The 26,809-nt window shown below is 41.8% G+C and overlaps 1 protein-coding gene and 1 long non-coding RNA gene across 2 annotated transcripts; one reads left to right on the forward strand and one right to left on the reverse strand.

Moving 5' to 3' along the window:
* Positions 1-8,457: 8,457 nt before the first annotated feature.
* LOC311044635 lies at positions 8,458-9,963 on the reverse strand. The gene is made up of 3 exons (XR_014600716.1): positions 9,072-9,963; positions 8,719-8,911; positions 8,458-8,535 (listed from the first exon to the last, which is right to left on the reverse strand). It is a non-coding gene; the product is annotated as an uncharacterized lncRNA (long non-coding RNA).
* Positions 9,964-13,528: 3,565 nt separating this feature from the next.
* Positions 13,529-22,967, forward strand: LOC311043995 (death-associated protein kinase 1-like; the record flags this gene model as incomplete). The annotated part of the gene is made up of 7 exons (XM_084055418.1): positions 13,529-14,327; positions 14,479-16,675; positions 18,700-18,880; positions 19,109-19,181; positions 19,377-19,498; positions 19,985-20,110; positions 22,551-22,967. The coding sequence occupies exons 6-7, from the start codon at positions 19,997-19,999 to the stop codon at positions 22,965-22,967; spliced, it is 531 nt and encodes a 176-aa protein (XP_083911544.1). The 5' UTR covers positions 13,529-14,327; positions 14,479-16,675; positions 18,700-18,880; positions 19,109-19,181; positions 19,377-19,498; positions 19,985-19,996.
* Between the last annotated feature and the right edge of the window lie 3,842 nt (positions 22,968-26,809).

Raw genomic sequence — 26,809 nt, forward strand, 5'->3', positions numbered from 1 at the left:
CTCCCGACCTGACGTGAGATCTGAGCGGGCCATACGCTGAAGTCAACGTCAAGATATATTGATAAATGCCGAAAGTTGCAGTGATCTCGTCGTACGCCCATTATTTGGTCTACACCGCGTTGATAAATGAGGGCCCATGTGTTTCCCCTCACTTCTCCTTATTCTAATACTTTTCTTTGCATGTCCTCTTTTTCCCAGATACCCAGGATGAAAGGGAAGGGCTTTTTGGCGCTGGCTGAGAATTCCCATGGTGAGTGAGTATCGCAGTGATGATTAAGCTAGGGGTGCAACAGTTAATTGGAACTAATCAATTTAATTCATTATTTAAAAAAAATTGATTGATAAATCATTACAGGCGAAACAAATGTCAAACGTAGTGAAAATAGCATAGAAGTGCAATTTAATTCATGCATAATTCTGCCTGTGGCTAGCAGCCAATCAAACAGGTTAAAGTTTTTCTTAACCAATCAGGTTGCTTATACAAGGCCATGTAAGTGTGTTGGCCATGGTAGTAGCTATCTCTCGTTCTTGCCTCTACCACTCTGCCCATTTGAATGTTTCCCTTCATAGGATCTTCACTTCCTTTCTAACTGTCCAATGGAAACTGTTTATGGTAATAAGCTCCATCTCATTCTTCTCCCATTGGTTAAGAGATAATTGGTTTTGATATTTGTGACGATCGCAAATAAATGATTTTCATAAATTAACTGATATAAAAACGCTTTGAAAAGGGTTTTATGTTACGAGTGTGGGTGCATGAAGACATAATGGAAGCTAGACTGTATCTCAATAGCACATCACAATCAAGCCGCAACGACAGAGGATACTTATTGTTGGATACTTATTCTTTACTTCTTTACCATTAGATCCAGAGTTATTTCAATGGCTGAGGTGTTCGTTGTGTCATTTTTGTGGTCACAAAAACATTGGTCACGCTTGTTTTGTGTTGTGGTGTTTGAGTCAGGTCAATTCATTGCAATGGTTGTGCCTTCTAGTGGTCATTTTTCCTCTATAATCTAGGGCTGTCCCGACTAGAGGTGCATCGATCAATCGTACGCTGATCAAAATTGCCGGTTTTATATCAAACCGGCCGTATCAGTGACCGGCAGGCCGCTGTCATAAATTCTGTTTTTTTTATGCCGGTTGTGTCAAATTGATACTGGGCACTGCATAGCATGATGGACAAGTCTTGCGACACAGTAACACAGTAAACCTAGCCTAGTGACAGCCTTCAGATGGTGCTGAATACCTTTTTGAAATGGAAGGATACATATATTGATAATATATATTATGTAATGTATTATATTCCATAATCCTGTGCGCAGCATTATAGCCTACTCAATGCCGTAACTGTAACTGTAAGCCGTAAAAGCCAGCCTATAAACATCCCTTTATTTTAGCCAGTTTGAAAGGAAAATCACCCCTGTTTCTCTGTGCATTATGTTGTTGAAAAGACCGTTCAACTTTGGCACGGACGGGTGGTGTGTGCAAACACGTCTCCCATACAGACAGCTCATCCCTCCTCTACCCGCATGTTTGTTCCAAATAAATTACTAGGCGCCATCTGAAAAGTCCTTATGGAGCAAGCAGCTTCCAACAACAACTCAAAAAATCATCCATCCACTTATCGTCTCTAGCTGTAGCCTACTAAGATTGTTAAGACTCGTCCGGAAGTTTAACAAAGTTCACTGAGAAACAGAGAGTAAGTGTAACATTTTAAGTCCCCATACAGAGGTTAGAACAAGCCAAAACAACTGAAGCAGTGACATAAGGTAATATGTTTGCCTTTGATACCATTGAAAGGCAAGAGACTAGAGTGACATACGGTACATTCCTCACCTTTGAAACATCATTTTATCCCCCTTTTTTTTCAATGAATTGAAAATCGATAACTTTAATCGACTAAATTAATGGTAGTTAATCGGTTATAGATTAATTGTTAACATCCCTAATTAAGATAAGATTTTGATTGTAAAACATTTAAAAAATAATAATTTTAATAACTGATCTCAATATGAAGTATGGACCCATAATAAGTGTTATCATAATCATGCAGCTCTGTAACAGTGACACAGCAATGGTGCAAAAAAAGAATATAAGATAGGCTACAGTAGTATATTTAAAAAATATATTATTCTTTTTGTAATCACTTGAGGCCTTTCATTGCATGGGCAGGGCATCAATATTATAGCCATAATCAGATATAAGACTGGATATTGTCTTGTGATTTTGGATATGGTACTATTGTGATATGGCATAAGTGTTCTTTTCCTGGTTTAATCTTATTGGTACTCTGTATTGGCGAGTACTTGGCCTGAATTTCCTTTTGTTGGAGCAACCTTACTAGCCAGCATGAGATAATTAACCAGCCCACTTCACCTAATGTTGCGGATGTTCAAAGAGTTTAACACACTTCCAAACAGTGTACATTTGGTTAACTCACTGGAGCATGGTTGTCATTTCATAAATATGAACTTCAGCCAAAATCTTGCGCTTAATCCATGTGATTTCTTATTTACTTCTGAAAAGCGTCATAGTAGCTTGGCAGAAGTAGTATTTCCTCTCAAAACGGCGGATTTCAAAATAAGACTCCTGTAATATGTTTAGTCAACTGGTTTTATTTTTAAGTCTACTTACAGGAAGTAGATGGACTAAATTCGAAGCACATGATACATCAGAGCTCTGCACCGTATAGCCTACTAGTAACTGATGCTATGGAAATAATTGACAGATAAAACACTGACTGCTCGAATCAAATACTTTGCGTCGACTGAGGGGGTCTCGACTGACTAATTGACTCAACTTTCAGGGGACAGGCCTACTATAATGCCATTAGAATTTCAATGCTTTAAATTCTCCGCCAGGCCAAAGGCATGGCCGAGACTATGTTTTGCACCTGTCTGTCGGTCTGTCCTTCCGTGCGTGTGTGTGCGTGTGTGTGTGTGTGTGTGTGTGTGTGTGTGTGTGTCTGTCTGTGAACGGCTAATCTCCGGCACCCGATTGCAGCGACACTGTGCACACACACTCCCTGGATGCCAGAGCAGAACCTCCGCCCAGAATTTTTGATCAGCCTGTTATAGCGCCACCAGGAGGCCGTTTAAAAAATATATATATATTTTTTTATATTCCTCGCACACATTTTGTCCAAACATCACGCAAATCGGTATATAGTATCTCTATAGTCATTAAATCAAACTGATCTGTCAGATTTCTCATATTCCATCCTGATTGGCTAAGATTGTCTTTCAACGTTTGTAGGAGTGGTCTGTTTTGAACAAAATGCCTCAAATCATGAACACGTTTTGCACACACATAGGCCACGTTGGAAATACCACCCTACATTATCTTTATTGTCTCTATAGTCATGTGATAAAGACGGATCTGTCAGTTTTTTCATATTCCATCCTGATTAGCGAATTTCTAACATTGTTGGCCCACAATAGCCTACCTGACCTTGCGGAGACCCGTCTTCTAGTTATTTTTTAATATTTGAATATTTTATATAATTATATAAAATAATGTATAGTTGTACAATAATAAACATTGTCCAGGCATTTTATGCAAAAATGGGGGTCAACCTCTCACTAATTGCAACAAAACCAAACTCGGCTGATTCTGTATCCTTAAAAGTCCTACAGTGTGTACCTGCCCGTAGGCCATTTTCAAAACTTTACATATTAACACATTGAGTGCCAGGGGTGTTTTCAAAAAATGTACGTTGAGTGCCTGGAATTTTAACCATTTTTGAACCTTCTTCAAGTAATCACAAAATATTTTCAGTGATCACCGTCCTCACGGTGATCCCCTCATTACACACATATAGGTCTCGTACAATCGGGGGAAAAAGATTTAAAAACATTCGGTAATCTGTTCCATAGTTGCAGCCAGTTGAAAATAGTCGAAAATACATAGTAAAAACAAAAAGTACACAGGAGCCGAGATACAGGCTTTTGAAGTCATAAGTTAACCAGGAAGTGGATTGGAGTCTAAATCTTCGTAAAATGATATCTCCTGGTGCTTTTCTTTTTTTCTTTTCATATTTTTGTCCAAAAACGGCCTTAACCGTTTTTGGCACACCTCGTTTGGATTATGAAAAACGGTCCGGACCGTTTTTGGCACTCAATGTGAACTCATTCCCTGCCAGACTTATTTCTGGCTGTATTTGCCCACTGCCAGCGATTTAGTGTTTTTTATCAAAATGTAAAAAAAAAAAAATCACTTTTTTTTTTCTTTTCATTACGATCGCAAGTCCAGTCGTTTCTAAACACACAGGCGAGTCGTGCACGTCGCTCAGACAACAAACATTCCGATCGGGGCGGAGCCCTTCTCCTCCAGCCCAGCCCACCATGTTTTTTTTCTGAACTTCTGGAGCCCTATATTCCAGAGAGAGCACTAAGGTCAGCCAACCAGTTGCTCTTAGAGGTTCCCATAACCGGGCTGAGGAGTAGGGGTGACCACGCCTTCGCTGCTGCTGCTCCAAGGCTCTCGAACAGCTTGCCCTTCTATATTAGAAGTGCCAATTCTATTGAGGCTTTTAAATCCCTTCTTAAAACACACTTTTATTCCTTAGCTTTTAATCTCATTTAAGTTCATGTCTTGATCTCTTGTTGTATGTGATTTGTGACTTTGTTGTTGTTACACTTGCATACTTTCCTGTTTTGATGTTTTTTGTCTCACCATGTACAGCACTTTCGCCACAGACCTCGCTAAATCCCTTATGATCGCGTGTTCAACTGTTTCTGGACACACATGGTAGTTGTGTGAGTGGCCCAGAGAAGAAATGTTCAATCGGCGACATTCCATTTTGCAGTAGTAGCAGTTTCAAAACAGCGTTGCGAAAGTTTTCCACGGCGGAGAAATGCAAAGCAGAGAAAATGGGGTTTGAAGGCGGGACCTAAACAGGAAGCGGACGGAACCGAAAATCTTTGATTTGACGTATTTCCGTATCCGGGTGTGCTACAATGAAATGTGTCACTGCGAGAGATGAAGGATGTTGAGATCTTGTTTTGAAAAATGATTTTGCAAAATTACGTTTTTTAAGTCAGAGGCAGGTTTGGTAATTGGAAAAAAAAATGTTTTTTACGTCAGTGGCAGTGAATGAGTTAAAGTGGTCGGGGAGTCGTCTGATCGTTAAGCATTGCACACTACAGGAGTTTATTTCTTGAAATCGGCTGTCATATATCGTTGTTGTTTTCACCCTATAGATTGATCCTTGACCAGGGATTACACACTGTAGGATAGTTCACTAGGATGCTATCTCCAGAGTCAGACCCAATACATACATCTAATGTTGTCTGAACCAGTTGTTCTCAAACATTTTCATGGAAAGGACCCCCAAATTAATATTTGTCTGCAGAGCCGCAGACCTCCCTCTTCTGAAAATATGTTGTGCCTTAGCCCCCCATACAAGATTTGTATGGGGGGGTTTCTTCTTTAAAAAGAAGATTTCTTCTTTAAAAAGAGCCTATCTACAACGTGAGCTTGTAGGTCGTCTATTTTCAAGTGTCCAATGTATTTGTATATAGGCTTAAAGTGCTCATAGTCGCTTTTGTTGAGCTTGTTTTCACAAACCTGGTTGCTTATTTCTCTCGCAAAATCTGGCAACACTCACAGACACCGACACACACACATACAGATCTTCCATAGCCACGGTGGCTGTAATGTGCTCTCATTGGCTGTAGCGTAAATCTCCTCGCAAGGTGGTCGCAGCTCCTTTAATACCGTATGATATTGTCTGCTGTCCTGTGAGAGAGAGAGATAATTGTTTTTTGGGGGGGGGAATTAACATTATCATATCAATGTGTCCTATTTATATTACATGTGTGTCTGTGACCGCAGGTCATTCATTATGGAGGAGCACCAAAGAAGCGGCGTGTTCCGGGCGTTAGCCCCCGCTTCAGCTGGGAGAAAAACAACAGAAACTGCAGCGGTTTTTATATCCCTCCTTTTTTTTGTAATAACTTTTTATTGACTTTTTCGTTTTTACTATTATTACTGTGTGCTCAGTCAATAAACTGATGCTTGACAAACTGATCTATGTAATTCACTCATTACTATGTGTAATAGTATTCCTTCAGAGATGTGAAAAACAAAAGACAAATCTGTATGATACAATTATGTGCCACAGTCTTTAGACAGGCCTATTTTCTGAAACCACCGAAAAGCTGAAGTAGAAAATTATATATTTTTGGGGCCGATGAGGAACAGGAACACAATCATGCATAAAAAATTACTTTTGAATAGACAGTAGAATCCAGTTCACATTTCTGTAATACTGCAGGAACTATTCCTGTTCAAAACATAACACTTTATGGCTGGGTTTTGAAGGGAGAAACATTTCCCTCCCAGGAGAAAGGACTACCCACTGCTTCCACACAAGTGCTTTACAGCATTGGTTCTCAAAGGTCCTGTTAAATTAGTTAACATAGCATCGCAATCATTTTAACCACTTTATCCATTTATTTGTTAGCTATTACAAAAATAGCAGATCTACAAGCTCACAACACGTCACTTTGTGCCGCACTGCGAATTTGTACATCTGCTATTTTTGAATAATCTTTACATAATTATTGTCTTCTGGGGGTCCCTGGCACAAAACCGTTTCAGATGGGGGTCCGCAGCCAAATACAGTCATACAAATTTGGTTCTAACCAGTGGTTGTTTTTTTGTTCATGGGAGTGCATGTGTGCAGCCACCACACACCACTCCTACTTAGACCAGAAAAAGGTTTTATGTTTTATAATTGTTGTAATGTATAGGCCTAACCTGGAATCCAGACTGATTTGCTCCCTTCAACAGACGTTTTTATCACTTGTTTCTCAAGAAGCGAAGTGATAGAAGAAAGAGAGTCTGTTGAAGAGAGCGAATCAGTCTGGATTCCAGGCTAGTATATTTGTTTTATTGTATGCCGTGAGCAGGTGGCAAACCCCCAGAGAATGTGTTGCTCAATATGTGGTTGGTTCTAACCAGTGGTTGTTTTTTTGTTCCTGCGAGTGCATGTGTGCAGCCACCACACACCACTCCTACTTAGACCAGAAAATAGTTATGTTTTATAATTGTTGTAATGAATAAACTGACACTTGACAAACTGATCTATGTAATTCACTCATTACTATGTATGTGTAATAGTATTCCTTCAGAGATGTGAAAGACAAAAGACAAATCTGTATGATGATACAATTATGTGCCACAGTCTTTAGACAGGCCTATTTTCTGAAACCATCGAAAAGCTGAAGTAGAAAATGATATATTTTTGGGGCCGATGAGGAACAGGAACACAATCATGCATACAATTACTTTTGAATTGACAGTAGAATCCAGTTCACATTTCTGTAATACTGCAGGAACTATTCCTGTTCAAAACATAACACTTTATAATGGCTGGGTTTTGAAGGGAGAAACATTTCCCTCCCAGGAGAAAGGACTACCCACTGCTTCCACACAAGCGCTTTACAGCATTGGTTCTCAAAGGTCCTGTTAAATTAGTTAACATAGCATCGCAATCATTTTAACCACTTTATCCATTTATTTGTTAGCTATTACAAAAATAGCAGATCTACAAGCTCACAACACGTCACTTTGTGCCGCACTGCGAATTTGTACATCTGCTATTTTTGAATAATCTTTACATAATTATTGTCTTCTGGGGGTCCCTGGCACAAAACCTTTTCAGATGGGGGTCCGCAGCCAAATACAGTCATACAAATTTGGGGGTCCATGGCTTGACATGAAAATAATGCCTCAATAATAACGAAAACCAAACTACAAATAAGCATGGTCATTTAAATGACCAGGTAAGTCCTGTGAAGCCGAAAGTTGGGCTACCATTCTGTCCCCCCCCCCCCCTCTCTGGACCAGCTGGAGGCATATCATCCTCATCGGGTTCAATAATGTCCCCTGTTGAAATGCAAATGTTGTGGAGTACACAACATGCAGAGATGACAGCCGGTATGAAGGTGTTGTGGACCTCCAGGGCCTTGAACAGCAGGCACCTCCAGCTAACCTTCAGCATGCCAAAAGCCCGCTCAATGATGGAGCGAGCCTTGGCATGGTGGTAGTTGCATCAGGTCTTGACCGGTTGCACTGTATCCCGAAACGGAGTGACATGGGTGATGGGAGCTCTAATACAGGAGTAGCCACCGTCACCCACAATGAAGTACCCTGGAGGAGGGTACAGAGCATCCTTGTACATCCCACTGTTAAGAGAAAAGAGAATATGTTATTTATTGTGCTGCAAGGGGAATATGTCTGGGCCTCGCACACCAATATACATGTAATGTATGTAGATAACACACACACACACACACACACACGCACACACGCACACACGCACACAGCATTTGGACCATGATCCAGCCACATAGTGAAATAATATCACAATATCTAATATTGCCATTTGATATCTTTATGGAAGATGGAATGATAAAAATGTTCATACCCGTTTCTTAGGATTCTGGCGTCGTTAACACGGCCAGGATAGCCCACGAAAGTGTTGAGGAACCTGGCCTTCGCATCACATACATGTAAACCTTGCAGCTGTAGAATCAGAATTTAGAATTCACAACTTTATTGTGACAACACAGGTTTACAGGTATAAAACAGTGGGTGAAGCTCCGTAGTTTTGGTTATTTCCATAAAAAAGAAAGGGAAGAAGAGGAAGGGGGAAGAGAGATAAATAAAATGTAAAAAGATCTACATATTTAGTTTTACACATAGTACCTGAAGTAAGACATAAGGTGCGAAGAGAAGCGAAGAGCTTCCTGTTCATATAATCCTGGCTGTGGGGTCCAGAGCTGATCTTTATCCTTACATGTCACCCATCTATGGCACCCACACATCTGGTAAACACCGGGCTGTTGCCCAAGTTTTCAAAGCCCTCTACAAGCTCATGAGCAGCAGGGAACCAGATAACCTGCGTATAGTTGTTAAAACAGGATTATTTTCTGCATTGCAGCTGTATTTTAGAGTTGTCTTTATGTGTTGTTGTTGATTTGCATGTTGAAGCATGTGTATTTGGAATGAGCCGTTGATAATATCATGCTTCATGATAAACAGAACTGAAAATGGATCACCTGTGTGCGGAGTGCTGCAATCCCAGCGGTGCCACTATGGACCAGCCTGTGGACGGTGGTTTTGGGGATGTGGAAGGTCCGGGACACCACAATGTAGGACAGGCCATGTGCCAGCCAGTACAGCGTGACCAGCACCATAATGTCCCTTCCTCAGCCATGCGTCCCCTCAGATGGAAACAGCCTGATGATGGCCAGGATAGATTCCCGTCTCAGGCGGTAGTCCGGTCGAAGAATCGTGCCAGCACTGGCACACATTAACTATATGAATGCAAGTATGTTAATAGCATCACAACCACTGAATCATGTAACCTTTGTACTGCCATGTAATATAGTCTAAAATGCTGGACCTGGCCTTTCTGTGTGGAGTTTGCATGTTCTCCCCGTGTCTCCTAGGGTAGGTACCCTCACAAAAACATGCAGTAATCCTGGTCACTATACTGCCTCCCCCTGGCCAGCCGGGGCGCCTGATGGAGGGGAAGGGAACTGGTTGGAATAACGTGTTCCTTCCACGCGCTACGTCCAACCAGGGAAACTCTCCCCTGTCAGTTGGCTCTCATGCATTGAAGGAGGCATGAGCTCGGCCCTGGCCTCCCTAGGTTGGCAGAGGGAAGGTTGTGCCCAGGATTACACGCTTAGGCATTGGCACTAGGGTGAAAAAATAGGGGTTACAAAATCGTGGGATAAAAATTTAGAAAAAATTAAATAAAATGCTGGACCAGAGCTAGACGTTTTTGAAACATTTGTCTTCATGTTGAAATTGAACGCTATGATGCCTTTTACAATGAGAGTCTGAGCATTCAAAAGGAATTGGCGATACTGTCATGACTCCTCATATCCAGCAGATGTCAGTCTCCCTTCATGATCTGTCATTACTTTGCTATGTACCCATCCATATAAATGACTCAGACATTAATGAGTGCTTGATATAGTCTGCAAGCACTGCCCAATGACATGTTCTGGTCTCAGATGTGAGACTGTTACATACTGCCTTATGGTTAAAAAAAAAACCTCACCCTTAGTCGATTCATGCCATTGTACACAGTTTCCCCATTTTGTGAAAGCTTGAAGGGCCTACTTTAAATAGCAAAGGGTCAGTTGTATTGTGGCTTGTGCTACAACTGTCAATTATTTTCTGAGTGAATATAGAATGAGGAGAAAGACCCACAGACAGACAGACACTTCTGCACTGTCTTCATTCACTGACAAGCTGCTCACAGCTACGCTGAATTGGTTCCGATCAACTTCTACTATAAATAGTCAGTGTTCCTCCGACTAAGACAAAAAAGTGGATGGAATATTTAGGGATAGGTATAGTGTTGCAATGTTTGTTGGAAAGGAAATAGGAGCGGTAAAATTGAATTTTAGTAATAGATTGCATGTCAGAAAGGCAGATGTTAAATGCAGTATTTAACGTTACAAAAATGTATGGATATAGAGTTGAGTGTTTTGAGCTTGGGGAAAAAGCAAATAGTATTGGCGTGATAAGTGGTGTGCCACTCACAATGGAGTTGGAATCATTTAGTGACCTGGATGAAGTAATTAAAGTCAGGAGAATGAAACGTTTCAGAGAGGGGAAAAGAGAGGACAGCCAGTCGGTGTGTATTGAGTTTTCAGGGAATTTGCCAGAAAGGATTTATGTTGACTATGTAACCTACAAGGTCAGGCCATTTGAAAGAGGACCTCTGAGATGTTTCTGTTGTCAGGCATATGGACATGCTGCGGCAGTCTGTAGAGGAGTCAGGAAATGTGGGAGATGTGGGGACTGGGGAGGAGACATGAACCGACATGTATTCAATGCAAAGGGAATCACTATTCAGGGGCATCAGGGTGCCCAAAAAGAAGAAGGGAAGAAAGTGTGAGTAGGATTAGAGTTGGAGAGGGGGTAACTTACGCAGAGGCAGTAAAGAGAATGGAGGGAGGAAATGAAAGAGTGGCTGAAAAACATGAAAGGGAGGAAAGAACAGCAAAGCACAAAAAGGAGGGAAAAGGAAATGGAGACGGGCAAAACATTTGTATGAACAAAATTAAGTTTCTGGCATTTATTGCCATGGTAATCAATTGTGCGGCTGAAATGCAAGGAAAATCAGAGAGGATTAAGATGGTGTTGCATGCGGCCAGGAAATTCCTGGATAGAGGACATAACTGGAGAGGATATTGATTATACACTGAGGGAAGGGTGCACACAAACTCAGACCACTGGGTCTGGGTAGTTGAATGGACTTAAGAGTATAACGTGAAGGGGATTAATTTGGGTATTTTTTTGTAAATAGAATATGATTATGTAGTATATACACTTCATACAGTAGGTGGTGATATGCACCTTTAAATTGGTTGCAAAACCACAAATAAACTAAGAGAAGAAGAAGAAGTTGTGCAACTATCTTGCATATCTATGACGCGTGACTCCATAGTCTAAACCAGTTGTGCATGATTGGCCAATACGCTTGTGCAAGGACGCGCTGTGATTGGCCAGTAGCCACTTTGAGTGACAGTTGGGGCAAACGCTCTCACCAAAACATTATTTACTATTCTGTCCCTATCGGTACACAACTCGAACGGCGCTGAGTCGACTAGCAGACCATTGGCCGGTCGACGCGGGCACTCGCGCCTGGAGGCGCTCGGGCGCGTCTCCTCGGCCTCAAGGTCTGCTGAGTCGGCGCGCCTCCGTCATGGTCCAAAAATATACTTTATCGGCGAAAAGAAATAGTCCGCGGTTGTTTGAAAAAGGCACTTCCGCGTTGGCCACAGAAGGGGGCGTGTTTATAGCACAACTGGTTTAGACTTTGTAATGTCGCATCTATGACTGGCATTATGTTCAGAGGCAGGCACTTTAGTATTGTGTGGAGGAAGGGCCAGGTAAGCATCCCTTAAGTTGGTCACAGTGATGTTGCTGGGTAGGATTGGCTGCTTATGGATGAGCATGAAAATGATTACTGCTTGGATATGCCTGTGAGGTGAATTGAAGGACCATGGCTGATATGCCATGCTGACATAAAGAACTGGGGCGAAAAAAGAAGAAAAAAAAACTTTTAGAGACAAGAAAATGTGTGCCTTTAAAAAAAGATCCTGTTGACCATTATACGTTTGAGTTCACAGCATTCTGCAGCAGTTTATATATATATTTAGGTTGCATGTTTTTCCTTTTAACATTCGTCTGTCTCTCAGTGTCTGTTCAGGTTGGGTTTTTTATTTTTAAGGCATTGGTGCCACCCCAAAGTATTTTTGTTTTTTTATGTTTTAAGCACTAGCACTAGTTTTTCATTGGCCATTATAATTGTTCATTGTGTTCTGAGCTGTATCGATGTATTTTACTATTTCACTGTGATTTGTGATGTGGTCCATGCAACACAATGGATGCAACCGGCCGTTAAACTCCTCAGAAGAACAAGTATAGTTGCACATGCACATTGCGCTCTAACAAACATTAGTTCAAAGGTTACAGCGTGGTGGTAATTACGTCAGCCTTAGCAGCTACTACTCAACACAACTCAAAATGGCGCAGAGACCGTCAATTTTGTTGGTAAAGGACGATCCGGACCATGATCCGGACTCGCTGAAGATTGCCACCATGTTGATGCTGACCGGGACGGTTAACACCTATGCCTATGAACTGCACGACAAGAGTCAGAGTAAAGGTCCTTACACACCGGGGCGTACCGGCGGGAAAAAAATGATGCATTTCATCATTTGTGTCAAAGCTAATCCGATTGAAAACAGGTGTATGTATACACCAGATCGGATTAGATCTCATCCCATGAACACTTGATCCAAAATCCAAAACCTTCAATCGGGTTTATTTTAATCAGATTGGAAGAAAGTGTCCATTTAAACGCAGCTTGTGTGAGCCCCCCACCTCACGTCTAAAATACACTTTTTGGGCAGAAAAGAAAAGAAATTATTTCACCAGAAGGAAAAAAATGTTTGGTTACTCCACTGCGTCCGCCTGTACAGCATTGGTTCTCAAAGTGGTGTCCGGGGACCCCCTGGGGTCATTGAGAGAGTTCCAGGGGGTCCCCAGCTAAATGATGGATAGTTAGGAACCAAATGGACCCTTATGGGTAACTCTGAGATTGTACAAATGGGTCTATTTGGCTCAATTTGTGTGTAACGGTGTAATATTACAGCGCAGAAATAAATGGGACCGAACCGCTGGAGCGACCGTTCGTTACGATCTGGGGCGACCGTGTTTGGGGGCGACTGGTTTGGTATTCCTTTTGATCTGTGGCACCACAACATGGCCGCCACTGCTATGCCCTGGCCTTCAGTGGCCTATGTTCTTTTCGGCAAGCGACACTGTCAACTTTAAGCAGGTTAGGTTGTTAATGGTTAAGTAACTGTGCCTTTCACATTAATCACTTGAGTCCTATTTTCCAAAGATAACGTGCCAGAAGTGCCAATATTGTTTAGGCGAGGTATACCAGTGCCTGCTCTTGGTGCGGACATCGCCGTCCTGCCCAATGATCGTATCTTAACTTGGATATTAGATGCGGGAGATATCTGCCGGTAAGTAACCTGGAGTGCTTCCTCCCAGATACTTGTCAACTTCACTAAACAAAACTCATTACTGCATGTTGCAGTTTGACACCCCCAACAACGTTTTAGCCACTACAAAGCGAAATCACCAGCACCAAAATTATAAGAATTGGTAATAAAATATGTATCCTTACTGCACATGTTTTGCTAATTGGGGTTTCATTTTGTAGCCCCTAGAGGAAGTGATGTCATAAGTGACACAGGTATTTAAGAGGGTTCTGAACAGGCAGTTAGCAGGTCAGTAAACTGTGGGTCCTCAACACTGCCGGTAGTGTGTTGAGAGGAGGAGGTTTGCATGCTGACCTGTTAACTTGGTAAGCCTGTTTGTTTGTTTTGTATCCTCGCTTTTATTTTATTTCATATGTCTACAATGAAGAAATGTTTTTATGTTGTCAGGTCTGTTCCACTGCAATGTTGGCGTGCCGGTCCATTTGTTTGGGGTGTGGCTGCTTTTAGGTATACAGTATATGGGCATTTAAACAGAAGAAATGTGAGTAGGCCTGTATGTATGTATGTATGTATGTATGTATGTATGTATGTATGTGCAAAGGTGAACAAGGGTTTCGGTTTATATATGTGCGGTAATTTGTTTCTGTATAACTTTCATGTATAATGTCATTGCTCAACAGATACAGGTGGAGGCGGGGCCTGTTCTGTGTGTATAACTGTTGAGGGAGGTTTTGCCTGTGTGACAACCCTGAGCATAAACTTAAGAGCTATATGGTAAGGTTTTCCTTTTATTGGTTTGCCTATTGTAATATACCTGTGACATTTTGTAGATGGCATTAGTGCATTGTATTATATTGTGTTGATATGATACCATGCCATGTGCATATTATAAACTAACAAAATGTGTTTTTGTCATTGCTTGTAGATCCACCCTTATGAACAAGCGGCATATGTTGGACCGCTGTTCCTTTTCCCTTGATTTATGTTTTGCTTTACTTTTCTTTGTACCAGTTTTCCCCTTATATTTGCTCCAACACATTTTAACCATTTCCATTATGCAAATACATGAAAGTACCATTTTGTAATCTTTTCTATAATAAAATACTTGCTATTTTTATAACCTACACTTTGGTCTGCCTTACATTTATTTAGCGGGGTAACAATTTACTCAAGCATAATTTTCAGTTTCCTTGATCAAATGGTCAGAAATAACAGGGGAATTGATACTGTAGGTTTCTGTCAGGTGACAGGAATGCTAACTTTGGAGATGGCCGGATCGACTCGTACCTATGACTGTCAAATGAGCAATAACAGTATGGGGTATAAAGCGCTGCTCGTGACTAGCGTAGCGTGGTCTGATCTTGTGAGTAAGCAGCTAAAACTTAACCGGAGAAATGGCGGACGGGGCGAAGCCGGTCCTGACAATGTCGAATCAACCGGCGGATACAGAAGATAACCTCGCAGTCTATGCCATGCTACTCCTGACCGGAACGGGACAGAAGTTCACCGTAGTAACCAGCAACTTGGTTGTCGCAGGTAAGAACGTGCTAACTTTAAGCTAGCTCTGCTGCTCAAGGCCCCTGCGGAGGCACCCAGAAATACATGTTGTTGAGCGGGCACCTACGGAAGAAACCGACAATGGTGTTGATTCCGAGAGATCCGAGCTCCTTGAAGATTATCGCCATGTTGCAGATGGCCGGATCGTCGCTCGTCACAACCTCATTCATTCAACAAGCGTGGTCTGTTAAAGGTTTTCGCATTGAATATTCCCGGAACTTTGCAACCTTTTTGATTGAGGTTTGCATTATTGCATGGCACTCAATTACTAATGTACAGTAAGGTGAACAATAGATGAATAGGTGAATGTTACATTATATTATCATCACATTATTAGAGAGATATAGAGAGATTATCGCCATGTTGCAGATGGCCGGATCGTCGCTCGTCACAACCTCATTCATTCAACAAGCGTGGTCATTGCAGCAGCCTTTACAAGACTATCAAAGCAAAGATACGCAGGTGAGGACGTTTCTTAACCCATTAGGCTTTGCGCGGACTACTCATGACTCCTCACATTAAAAGGTGCTGCAAGTGATATTGTTTTTGTTAAAATATTATATTCTGATAGTTATCATTGCTATAGAGTGCAACGTATGCACTAATATGCGTGCCGTTAAACAAAGCAAAGCAAAGCAAAGTAAAAAGCAAACGCCACAGAAGAACAAATAGAGTTGCACCTGACAGACACTGCACGCAATCATTGCAGCAGCTTTAGTGGCAGCAGTGTTTGTGCTTGCTAACCCAACTAGCTGTAGGAAAAAAAAAGATGTACAATGGTGGCGGATTCCCTCCGGTCCCCGGCGCGGGGCTCACAGGCAGGGTGGTCGCCGGTGCGGTGGTGGCCGGAGCGGTGGCTGCAGGCGCAGTGCTTATCGGCGCCCAACGGACTCCGAACCGTGGGACAATTTGGATGAACAATCAACCTGGAGATCGGGACCTGGGACCACCTCAATCGGAAACACAGGAGGCCATGTACGATTGGATACTGCCGGCACTGCAACGGAAGGTATAAGGACATGGAAGGCTACGAGGGGGGACAAGGGACAAAATTTGTCTCCGATAACGCTTTGGCTGGATACTGCAGTTTGGACTGTTTTTACGATGCTGGATGTTCTTTCCATGACAATGTTTAAGGCCGTTTATGGAGCAGTCTATGCTTGCTGAACCAAACAGAGACTTCATTAGTTAGTTAAACTAGCGTGGTCAACGCAGCAGCTTTTTTTGCTAGCTAACGCTAATCCAACTATTGAAATGATGGCGGAGGCCCCCGGTCCTGTTATACAACAACAACAAGTTTTGTTTTTGATATATACACGACACGAACGTGTAAATACTTTATTTTGGTGTAATTATTCGGTATTTTTACATCTTGTCTTTCTTACTGAAGTTAGGCTAACCCAACTATTGAAAAGATGGTGGCGGAGGCCCCCCGGTCCTACCGAAACTCGGGACGATTCGGATGAGCAACCGATGGGAGATCGTGACACACTAGCAGTGTATTCAGTTCTGCTCCTGACCGGACTGGTAGAACGCCATGCTTGATCTTGTCAACCCAGAAAGCGGTAAGGACGTGCTAACTTTATCCTAGTTCTGTGGCGCTCCGAGGCAAATAATGAACTTCTACTCCACTATTTTTTGAAAACTTTAGTTACTTGTTACTTTGTATATTTTGATTGTTACAAAACATACATTTAGCACTTCAGCCCTATACACATTTCAGCCATTTGAAAATAGCAGATCTACAAGCTCATGCATTAGATCTGCCATTTAAAAAAAAACTTGTTTAAAATGTATTGTAATAAATGCGGTTTTCTATCGTTCTACACGAATGGTAGGTAGTGTCAGACATTGGAAGCACCGCAAACAATGATGTACAAGAACTATAATCATGATTCATGTGCAACATAATTATTGCACGGGTACTTAACTCGCCCTGGAGGCGCGACCCTCCCCCGGGGTCTCAGCTCGTGATGTCGTCCAACTCCCCGGGGAGATGCTTGCTGGACGACGTGACAGTGCGGACAATGTTCGGTCCAAGTCTCTGTGCCAGACAGCAGGTCGGCGGAGCAAAGTGAACGCACACTCTGCTACAGTTCCCACCTATCTAACTACAGGAGACCGAAAATGTAGTCTCCCCTCCTGCTAACACAAAGCCAGCTAGCTCCCCCTCACTAACTGTCTTCACCGCCGGCAAGACTAACACTTACGAACGGCCCCTCCCGTCCCCAGAGTGGCGTTTCACTAGACGTGGTGCTCCAAACCCTGTCCCAGTCCAATTGACTCTTTTATAGTGTCACCGTCCTCCTCTCCCCACCTGAAACCAATGTACATGCAGTCAATCACTGCTCCCATGCTCATCTTCCACACCTGTATTTATTCATCAGTGTCAATCAATGAGCCCATGGTCTGCCACACATGGGACATCCTGATTCCTGCATAATGAGTACTCTCTACTTTTGGTACTTTAAGTACATTTTGATACCAATACTTTTGTAAATTTTAATTCCGGACTTGTACTTGTATCAGAGTATTTCTACACTGCAGTATTGATACTTTTACTTAAGTAAAACATTTGAGTACTTTTTCCACCACTGCACATGTGTGGGCTGTCTTAGATTTTGTCAGATGTAAGAAGGGGGCTCGAAGAAAAAATGGTGTGAACCACTGCTCTAAAAACTGTTTATCTAAACACTGCACACTGGCATTGTGCTTGCTCACCAGGAAAAATCTGTTGCCTCTCATAAGGACGGAGGTATTTACATTCACTGTGAGTGAAACGAAAAAAACTGTTGTTGATGTATGGCTTTGTCTTGTCAGCATGTAACCTCGGTCTCAGCCTCACTCATCTGCGAAAAGAAGAGCCTGGTCACGACCTAAAGCAGCGAGTGATAGGATTTCCGCTTCCCCCGGAAACGATATTTTTTGACCAATCACAACACTCGTTTCATTCACGGAGAATGTTAACAGATTTGTAAAGCATCAACGTCATTTCCTTGGGCGGTACTTCCGCCAAATTCAACCATTTCCAGTTGTCAACTTCCTAGACAACCAACATCTCAGGTCTTGCCCAGGGTGGTCAGCATGTCTTGTCAGCATCGAGCAATTATGTTTTTAGTTATTTTTTTTAAGATTTGTTTTTTGGCTTTTATGCCTTTATTGATAGGACAGTAGGCTGACAGGAAATGGGGAGAGAGATGGCGAGTGACATGCAGCAAAGGCCGTCGGGATCGGGAGTCGAACCCGCGACATGCTTTCATTACCAGCCTAGGTGCCCAGGCGGTTACGCCAACCGCCCGGGCCGATCATGTTCTTGATTAATCTAATAATGGAGGCACGCATTTTCCCCACGTTTTTATATTCATATTTAGATTAACCGCTTAGGAGTTATTTTATAATTTGTTGCACAACAGTGTCATGCAAAGTGATGAAAATACCAGATCTACAAGCTCATAATGCGTCGTGGGCTTGTAGATAGGCTATTTTCACTACTTTGGATTTTTTTAATAACCGATTAAATCGTTCAGTTTGATTAAGTGCTGTACCCCTAATTGTGACATGTAATATACTTGTTTTCATATCATTTCAGAAGAAAGAACCCCCAATGCAGAAAGTGGCATTTCCTGATCCTTATCCGTGGCATGTTGAAGAGGAGGACTGGGAGGAGGAGGATGACGATGATGATGAGGAGAAGGCAAAGATGGACAATTGGACAAAAATCTGTTCGCCTCCATCGTCTACAAGCATGAGTTGAAGATGGAGGAGAAAAGGTTTGTCCTTCTTGATGCCAGTCATCCTCTTATTGTGCCCCCTGGCCATTTTCTTACGGCATAGAGGCGAGGTTGACATTTTCCCCCTCTGTTTTCAACTGTTTTAAAGTTTAGAAAATATACACACTCAAATATATGTATACTATTCAGCGTCTTGGATTCAGAATTGTGTGTCACAAAAAAACAATCAGTTGTGTAGAAAATGTACATTTACATGATCTGTTTCAGAATCACATTTCGGTGGCTGATGTCGTCATATGGGCATCACTAGCGGAAGCATTTGCTGACAGAAGAGTAGCAGGTGAATGCTAATATAGATGTCTTGGCTAATACTGTAGCTGATGTTACAACCTACTTTAAGATTTTTCTGATATACTTTAAAGTACGGCCAGGATCCCAAGACCAGGTTTCCAATCACATTTTAGATAGTGTTGGTCCTGAGTGTTTCCCCTCACTTCTCCTTATTCTTCTACTTTCCGTTTCCTCTTCATCCCAGATAAATACGCAGCAGTGCGTAAGTGCAGTGGTATGACAATGTGATTGTTATGCCTGGATGTGTGACTGTCTTGTCCAGGGTGAACGGTGGCCTCACTCCGCAGGATTTCATTCTCCCTGAAGGTGAGGATGAGTATGACAGTGGCAGTGATTTTTCTGAAAAACTTGTTGCTATATCAGTGGTTCTCAAACATTTCCATGTCAAGGACCCCCAAGATTATATGTATTTGGCCGCGGACCCCCATCTCAAAATAATTTAATACTGTATTATTATTACGTTATTGTTGACATCCCTAGTTTTAACCATGTTTTTAACTTTTCAGCGCAAGGTGCACAGTTGTACCGGTCATCACAGTCAGTGCTTTGTTTATCAAGAGCGCCAACTACAGAGGTAGTGCTGGCAGCTCAAAAAGTGCTCTCTGTGGACAGAACCCCTGTTTGCCAAGACATTTCTGAAGTGTCAGCATCTGTAACACATCTCGGTGTGATCAAACCCTAGTTCCTTGGCTATTCATTGGCCAATAAAAATGACGCTGCTGAATTTGAAATGTACACATTTTTTAAACATAACACGTTGACAGACTTTCCGTGTTGTTTTTGTGTCTGCAGAGGTGTAGTCCTATGACCCAGCTGTGGGAGAGGCTGCTGGCCACCCTGCCAGCCCGGAGGAAGCTGAGCAGCCCCAACCAGCAGTTTGTCAGTGATGTCCAGGACCAGGAGCACATCAAACCCCTGGTAAGCCAAGAACACCTCCGTACACTGGCCCAGCAGTTACACAGCATGGGGGAGGTGGGTGGTTACACGCATGCACATTGCACACACACACATATGCAATGGTGTGAAGATATAACAATTCACAAACTTTCCCACCTATACTGGCCAATAAGCAGTGTTGAGTAATAACTAGTCTTGCATTGCCAGACCTTTCATAGCTCCGCCCACACAATTCAATTCAATTCAAAGGAGCTTTATTGGCATTGCCAAAGCAAGTGTCAAAATATAATAACATTTGGGGAAAGTATATACAGTTGGAGGGGATTGGAGCATTGTGTTAAACAGAGCTATGTCACATTGCGTCATTATATACCGTATTTTCCGCACTATAAGGCGCATCTGAGTATAAGGCGCACCTTCAATAAATGTATTATTTTCATATATAGGGCGCACCGCATTATAAGGCGCATCCGCACTATAAGGCGCGCCTTATAGTGCGGAAACCAAGGGAACCAATATCGATACATATATAAGGCGCATCGGATTATAAGGCGCATCCGCACTATAAGGCGCACTGACGGTGCGCCTTATAGTGCGGAAAATACGGTACATGTTATATGTGCAGGGTAGAAAGCTTTTTGAGACAAATAGCAGGAATCTTTTGCAGTCACTTTGGGACAAATAGCAGCATTTTTTTCCTCAAAACTATTTAAATGGTATGCCAAAAAAAGCCTCAGATTTAAAATGCATTTAAAGGTAGCAGCTCTGTTTATATGTGCAGTAGTTCTAGAGGTTGACTCGGGACACACAGCTCTGCCTACTCTCCTCAGGCGGAGAGTGGGCGGAGCTGTGGAGTGTCTGGCTACGCAAGACTAGGTAATAACTGACTACATGTAATAGGGATTACGTAATCAGATTGTGAAAGATAAATAACGAATCAGCCCAGACTAAACTCTGATTTTTTTTTATTTTGATTATAGAAACTTTGTCAATGACCACAATGGAAACAAGTCCCCAGAACTTTTTTTGTGTTATCCTTTTGCCTTAATGTCTGACTATACCACAAGCTGTTTACATTTCTGACTAGTAAATTATTCAATCAATCTATTAAATGTTTTTGCCAAAACACCTTTAAAATATCCCAATTTTCAACCCCTGCTCCCCCGAGAGCTCATCAGGACAGTCTGGTTCTCAACCCAGACCCCCTGCTAACCCAATCACACTTCAACTTCACACAGTTGTAAAATAGACAACATTTACATAGCAATTTATATGGTCAATGGGTCCTATTGTTTATCCTCACAATGCTATTGGATAAGTGTGTTTTATTTGCACTGAAAATGAGTTGTTTTAAGAGAAGATGAATGCTTGTGGAACTCCACTTTTTGTGCATCCATTCTTTTAATCTAAGTTGCAATTTTTTCAATATTAGGTTTATTTTTTATCCAAAAGTATTCAGATTAGATTTTATGTTTTGTAATCCAATCCCACGTTACTAGTCAAATTGCCATGTAATTTGTATTCAGTAACTGACTTCAAAGTAATCTGACCCAACCCTCGAATGTGCATATGCATCTAGGTGTGGATGAGCAGTGATTTGTGTGCAAATACATAGATTAGAATCCACAGTAACCAATGGTTGGTTCGGGATTTAAAATAATAATAATATAAAAAACAGCCCCTTCACACTTTATTCTACATAGGCCTATGTGATGCTTTACTCTCTGAGGCATGCTTTGCTAAATACATTTTCCTGGCTGTGTCATACCACTAGGGGTCACTGTTTGTTCATTAGTAACATTGTCTCCATGTGCTATCAATGACTCAGAATGTCCGGAACAGATTGTTTCTCCGCTTGTTTATGGGAATGCCTGTGGTCAGTGGATGACACAGCAAACTTTCAAAAGCATTTACCCAAAGCATTACTCTGACCTGACTGAGTACACTATCTCATCTGAGATTTTGTTGTGTAATTCCTTTGCATCTCAGCTGTTTGCTCTGCCTTCATTCTCCCACCATATTCTTTATGTTCAACATCTTTCATCACCACATCTCTGTTTGTGACTCTGTTCTCACCTTGTTCCTATTCCTAAATGCTGCCTCCCTCTTTTCAAGTTTGACTCTTGACCAGGGATGTAATGGTGATTATTTTTTGGGTGGAACGCTATTTTAATGACGTCACCCACGCACACGGCACATGTGCATTTAATTGTACCTTAAAGTAGGAAACATGTTTGTATAGGAGATGACTTGTTTTTAGCTAGTGTTAGTGTCTTTTTAAACTAATAAAAATAATTAAAAGGAATGTCTTGAATTATAGGAGCTGAAACTACACTTCCTGCACACATTTCCTTCTCTGGACTTAATTTCCCCGGCAACTTTCTAACGAGCCAATTCTGTCTCTCTGCTTCATCCCCTATGACCCCCTACTCCCTCCACCCCCCCTCTCCCTGACCCTCAGATCAACATCATGCAGAGTGAGACGGTGCAGGACGTGGTTCTACTGGAGCCACGGTGGCTCTGCAGCAATGTCCTGGCCAAGCTGCTGTCGGTGGAGACGCCCAAGGCAATCCACCACTACAGGGGGCGCTACAGGCTGGAGGAAGTGCAGGCGCTGGCGCCCGACAGCGACGTGGATGAGCTGCTGCAGATCCTGGACGCCATCGACCTCACCAACCCCTCCATGGTGGACGTGCCGGCCCTCATCAAGACCAACGGCCTCCACCGCTCCTGGACCGAGGAGGAGGAGGAGGAGACATTGATATACGGCGGCGTGCGCCTGGTCCCCGCCGAGCACCTCACTCCCTTCCCCTGTGGCCTGTTCCACAAGCTGCAGGTGAACCTCTGTCTCTGGAGCCACCAGCAGAAGCCAGAGTAGGAGATATATGTGTGTGTGTGTGTGTGTGTGTGTGTGTGTGTGTGTGTGTGTGTGTGTGTGTGTGTCTGCGTATCTGCATTTTCCCTGGTGAATATGCAGATTACCCTTTTATTAACATTCCCCGTAACATATACGTATTGCAATTGTTCACATTGTGACAGTTAAAGGACAACTTTGTTTTTTTACAACCAAGGTTTATATTTTAGCTTGTAATTAAAGTAAATAAAAGATGAGTGTTATTTTTTTTTTCATTTACTGCTTTCTATAGTTTTAGCAATTTTCACGATATTTTTTACAGTGGGTCTGTCCGGTGGCTAAATATGCTTTTTTTACACAATAAAAAAAGGTCCTGTGGTCCTGTGGTCAGATGTGAGTTATTGGGGGCTAGAAGAGCTACTGTAAATAATAATAAAGAAAGCGCCGGGTTATTGTGTAAAAAAAGACATATTTAGCCACCGGACAGAATGCCCCCGCCCATTGTAAAAAAGATTGCGAAAATTGCTAAAACTATAGAAAGCAGTAAATTAAAAAATTTTAACACTCATCTTTTATTTACTTTAATTATAATCTAAAACATAAACCTTGGTTGTAAAAGGCTGATTTGTTATTTAACCAATCCTAATACCGTCCCACTATGAAGGACCACTCTAAAGTCTTTGCATTGATTCTGCAATGCAGTTATTTATGAATCTATCATTACTTTTGGTATAGCCTGAAATGCCAATATAACCATTGTACTTATACATATCAATGTATAACATATCTAAGGATTGTTTCTGTTCCTTTTGCCAACTGCCTCAACTCTACCCCAGTCTATTTTTACGCTATAATTTCAGTTACAACCTTGTTTCCAACAGGCTGTGTTTAAACATTGTAAGAGGAATGTATTACAAGTCCTTCTGGGATTATTGTGTCAAGTAAAAAAAAAAAGAGCTTGTAGCCATTTTTGGTGCTGGACACCCTTGTACGACTAAGTATAAATTAGGCTTAATCGTCTCAAAAGTCTGTTTTGTTTCTTTATTTATGTTACATTCCTTCAGCATGTCTAGGAATGCCATGTCCTTATTACTTCTCACACTTTATAGTTTAACACATTTTTATAATAAATTCTTTACCCAATGTTACTGTCTCCAATGCCTCATTGAAGCTGTACATTTTGTATTTATTTTATTTTTTAAAACATTTATTAGAGAGGATCTTCTTTCAGCTAATTCCCATTAGGGGTTGCCACAGTGGATAATCTATTTCCATTTGTTCCTGTTTTCTTCATCTTCCTTGGTCACTCCAACCACGTGCATGTTCTCTCTCACCACATCCATAAACCTCCTCTTTGGCTTTCCTCTTCTCCTCTTGCCTGTTAGCTCCATCTTCAACATCCCTCTTCCAATATGACCATCATCGCTCCTCTGCACATCCACACCATCCCAACGTCTCCTCCCTTTCTTAAACCCCAAACCTTAAAGCCTGGGATGTCCCTCTAAGATCATTTGTGATCTTGTCACTCACTCCTAATAGGAGTCATAATATCTTCAATTCTGCCACCTTCAGCTCCCCCTCCTGGCTTTTCGTCAGTGCCACTGTCTCCAAGCCATACAGCATAGCTGGTCTCACTTACCGTCTTATACGCCTTCTCTTTCACTCTAGCTGGTACCCTTGTGTCACAAATCACTCCTGACATGGCCCAGACCGCTGGCGTAGGCTTTAGGGTGGCTTGCCGGCGTCCCGATCCAGACGACCTTTGCTCTGTGTCTCTCCCCGTCTCTCTCTCCCTTTTTCCTGTCCATCTTCGCTTGAAAATCTATCAATGAAGGCAGAAAAGCCGAAAAAAAGTTTACAAAATTAATTAAAAAAATCACTCCTGACATTTTTCTCCATCTGTTCCATTGTTGGAGAGGATGTACCAAGTCATTTCGTTTGACATTGTTTTGGCATTATTTGTAGAGATGGGCCAATGACATTAAGCCCAGCAGACAAAACCTCTGAATTAGCTTGGAACGTTTGGGTGGACAAAGCATGTTGTGAGTGAGTATCACTCTGTTTGGGTCGCAGACCAATTTTTATGGGTCGCGACTGCTACCTTTAAAAAATGTATTATTTCAAAAGATTTTAAAAAGTTTAAACATTATATAATTTTAACAACCATTAGAGTATGTATCTGAACAACCCCCTCAGTCTGATCTCACGCTGCTATCTCTCACTAGTGTTTTGGGTATAGCCTACTTAGCCAAACAAAAGACGTAGATAACAACCCATTGAAAACCATTATGTGTGAGACCTCAACCCCCCAGTCTGTTAAGCGTCTCAACAAGGTGCTAAATGTTAACCTGCACGGCCACAACAATCTTGTTGCAGAATGAGATGAGAATACCACAAAGACGTGTGCCTTTCATGCATAGAATTACATGTTTTTGTTTTGTTTTGTTTGTTTGTTTTCCAATTTGCTTCACTGGGAGACAAAAGGGATAGAATAACTGGCTGCTACAAATGTATTAAAAAAAAATAGAAAGAAAATTACAATGTCCAGGCCAAGGTTTCCATTTAAAACATACATGTACTTGAAATGTGTACAGGCATCGATTTAGGGTCATGACTCAAGAGATGTGTGTGACAAAGAAAAGAAGCCTGGAGGAGCAGAGGTTTGAACTGCTCCCCAGATAGCCACTAACTTCTATGCGAATGTGAGAGAAAGAAGTCTATGAAATGAAGCAAATTAAATACTGGGAACGGCTGTGTAGAGCTGTGCAGAATGCTGAGGGAATATGGGTATTTTAGTTGACTCTTCATTGTGTTGCATGTAATAGCAACTTCAATTATAGTAGTTATAGTCATTTCAAGCTGATGTTCAAATGCTTTGAGCTGGTAGGAATCATGAAGTCCATCACTCTGATTTTCAGCCTGAATCTTATCATTCTAGAAATCTGACATAACACTTCCCAATGTGTTCTGTGGCTGGAGAACTCACTCTCCTGGCACTGGAAAAACAGCCCAGCCTAGTGAGCCTACGTATAATGACGCACAGCATGCGTTGGGGAGTGTCATGTCAGATTTCCTCACCACATAATGATAGCAGGATTCAGGTTGAAAATCAATAAAGCCCTTTAACAGTACCAATTGCCAGATACAGTATTATCATGCTACCTATATTTCCTTGTCTCAACCAGTGTTTCTGTAGCGTATTGTTGTGTTGACTGTATGATCTGAGGCTGGCCTGAATTGGATTCCTATTAAATTCCAGGCAGTATTATTTACACTTCCCTGGCCTCATTGTGGGGTTAGCTGGCCTCGGGGACAGGAGAATCCAAAAACATGCAGTGTTGTTTTGGCATGCCCTTAATGCAAGTACAGAAGCAGCACCAGACAGCCAGGACTTATGGGTATAGAGGATTTAATTTAGCATTTTGTTGTGATACTTAATTAAATATGCAATCATATATAGTCTGTACATATCCATACACTGGCAATTGATCATGGTATGATACACTGTACATTCATACTTATTTTTATTGTTAGAATATGGTATTAACTCATTCAGACCCAGACCCAACATAGAAGTCCAGTAAGTTGAACTATTTTATATTTAATGTATCTTTATTCTTATCTGTCTTGTTTTGGCTCTTGCCTTGACTCTCACCTCTATCTATCCTGTACTGCTGTTGCTGCTATGACAACTGAATTTCCCCACAGGGGAATAAAGGTTTATCTTATCGTATAAGCACTAGTTACTCTATACTAGACCAAAGTACATGTATTAAATACAAATGAACACACACATCCACTATAAAGTACACTACAGTATCTAAATATAAGCTTTATTTTTTTAAGAAATGGTGATGTTATTCCCA

The sequence above is a fragment of the Gymnoscopelus microlampas genome (genome assembly GCF_963454915.1).
Source record: "Gymnoscopelus microlampas genome assembly, chromosome: 4".
In the NCBI taxonomy this organism is placed as follows: domain Eukaryota; kingdom Metazoa; phylum Chordata; class Actinopteri; order Myctophiformes; family Myctophidae; genus Gymnoscopelus; species Gymnoscopelus microlampas.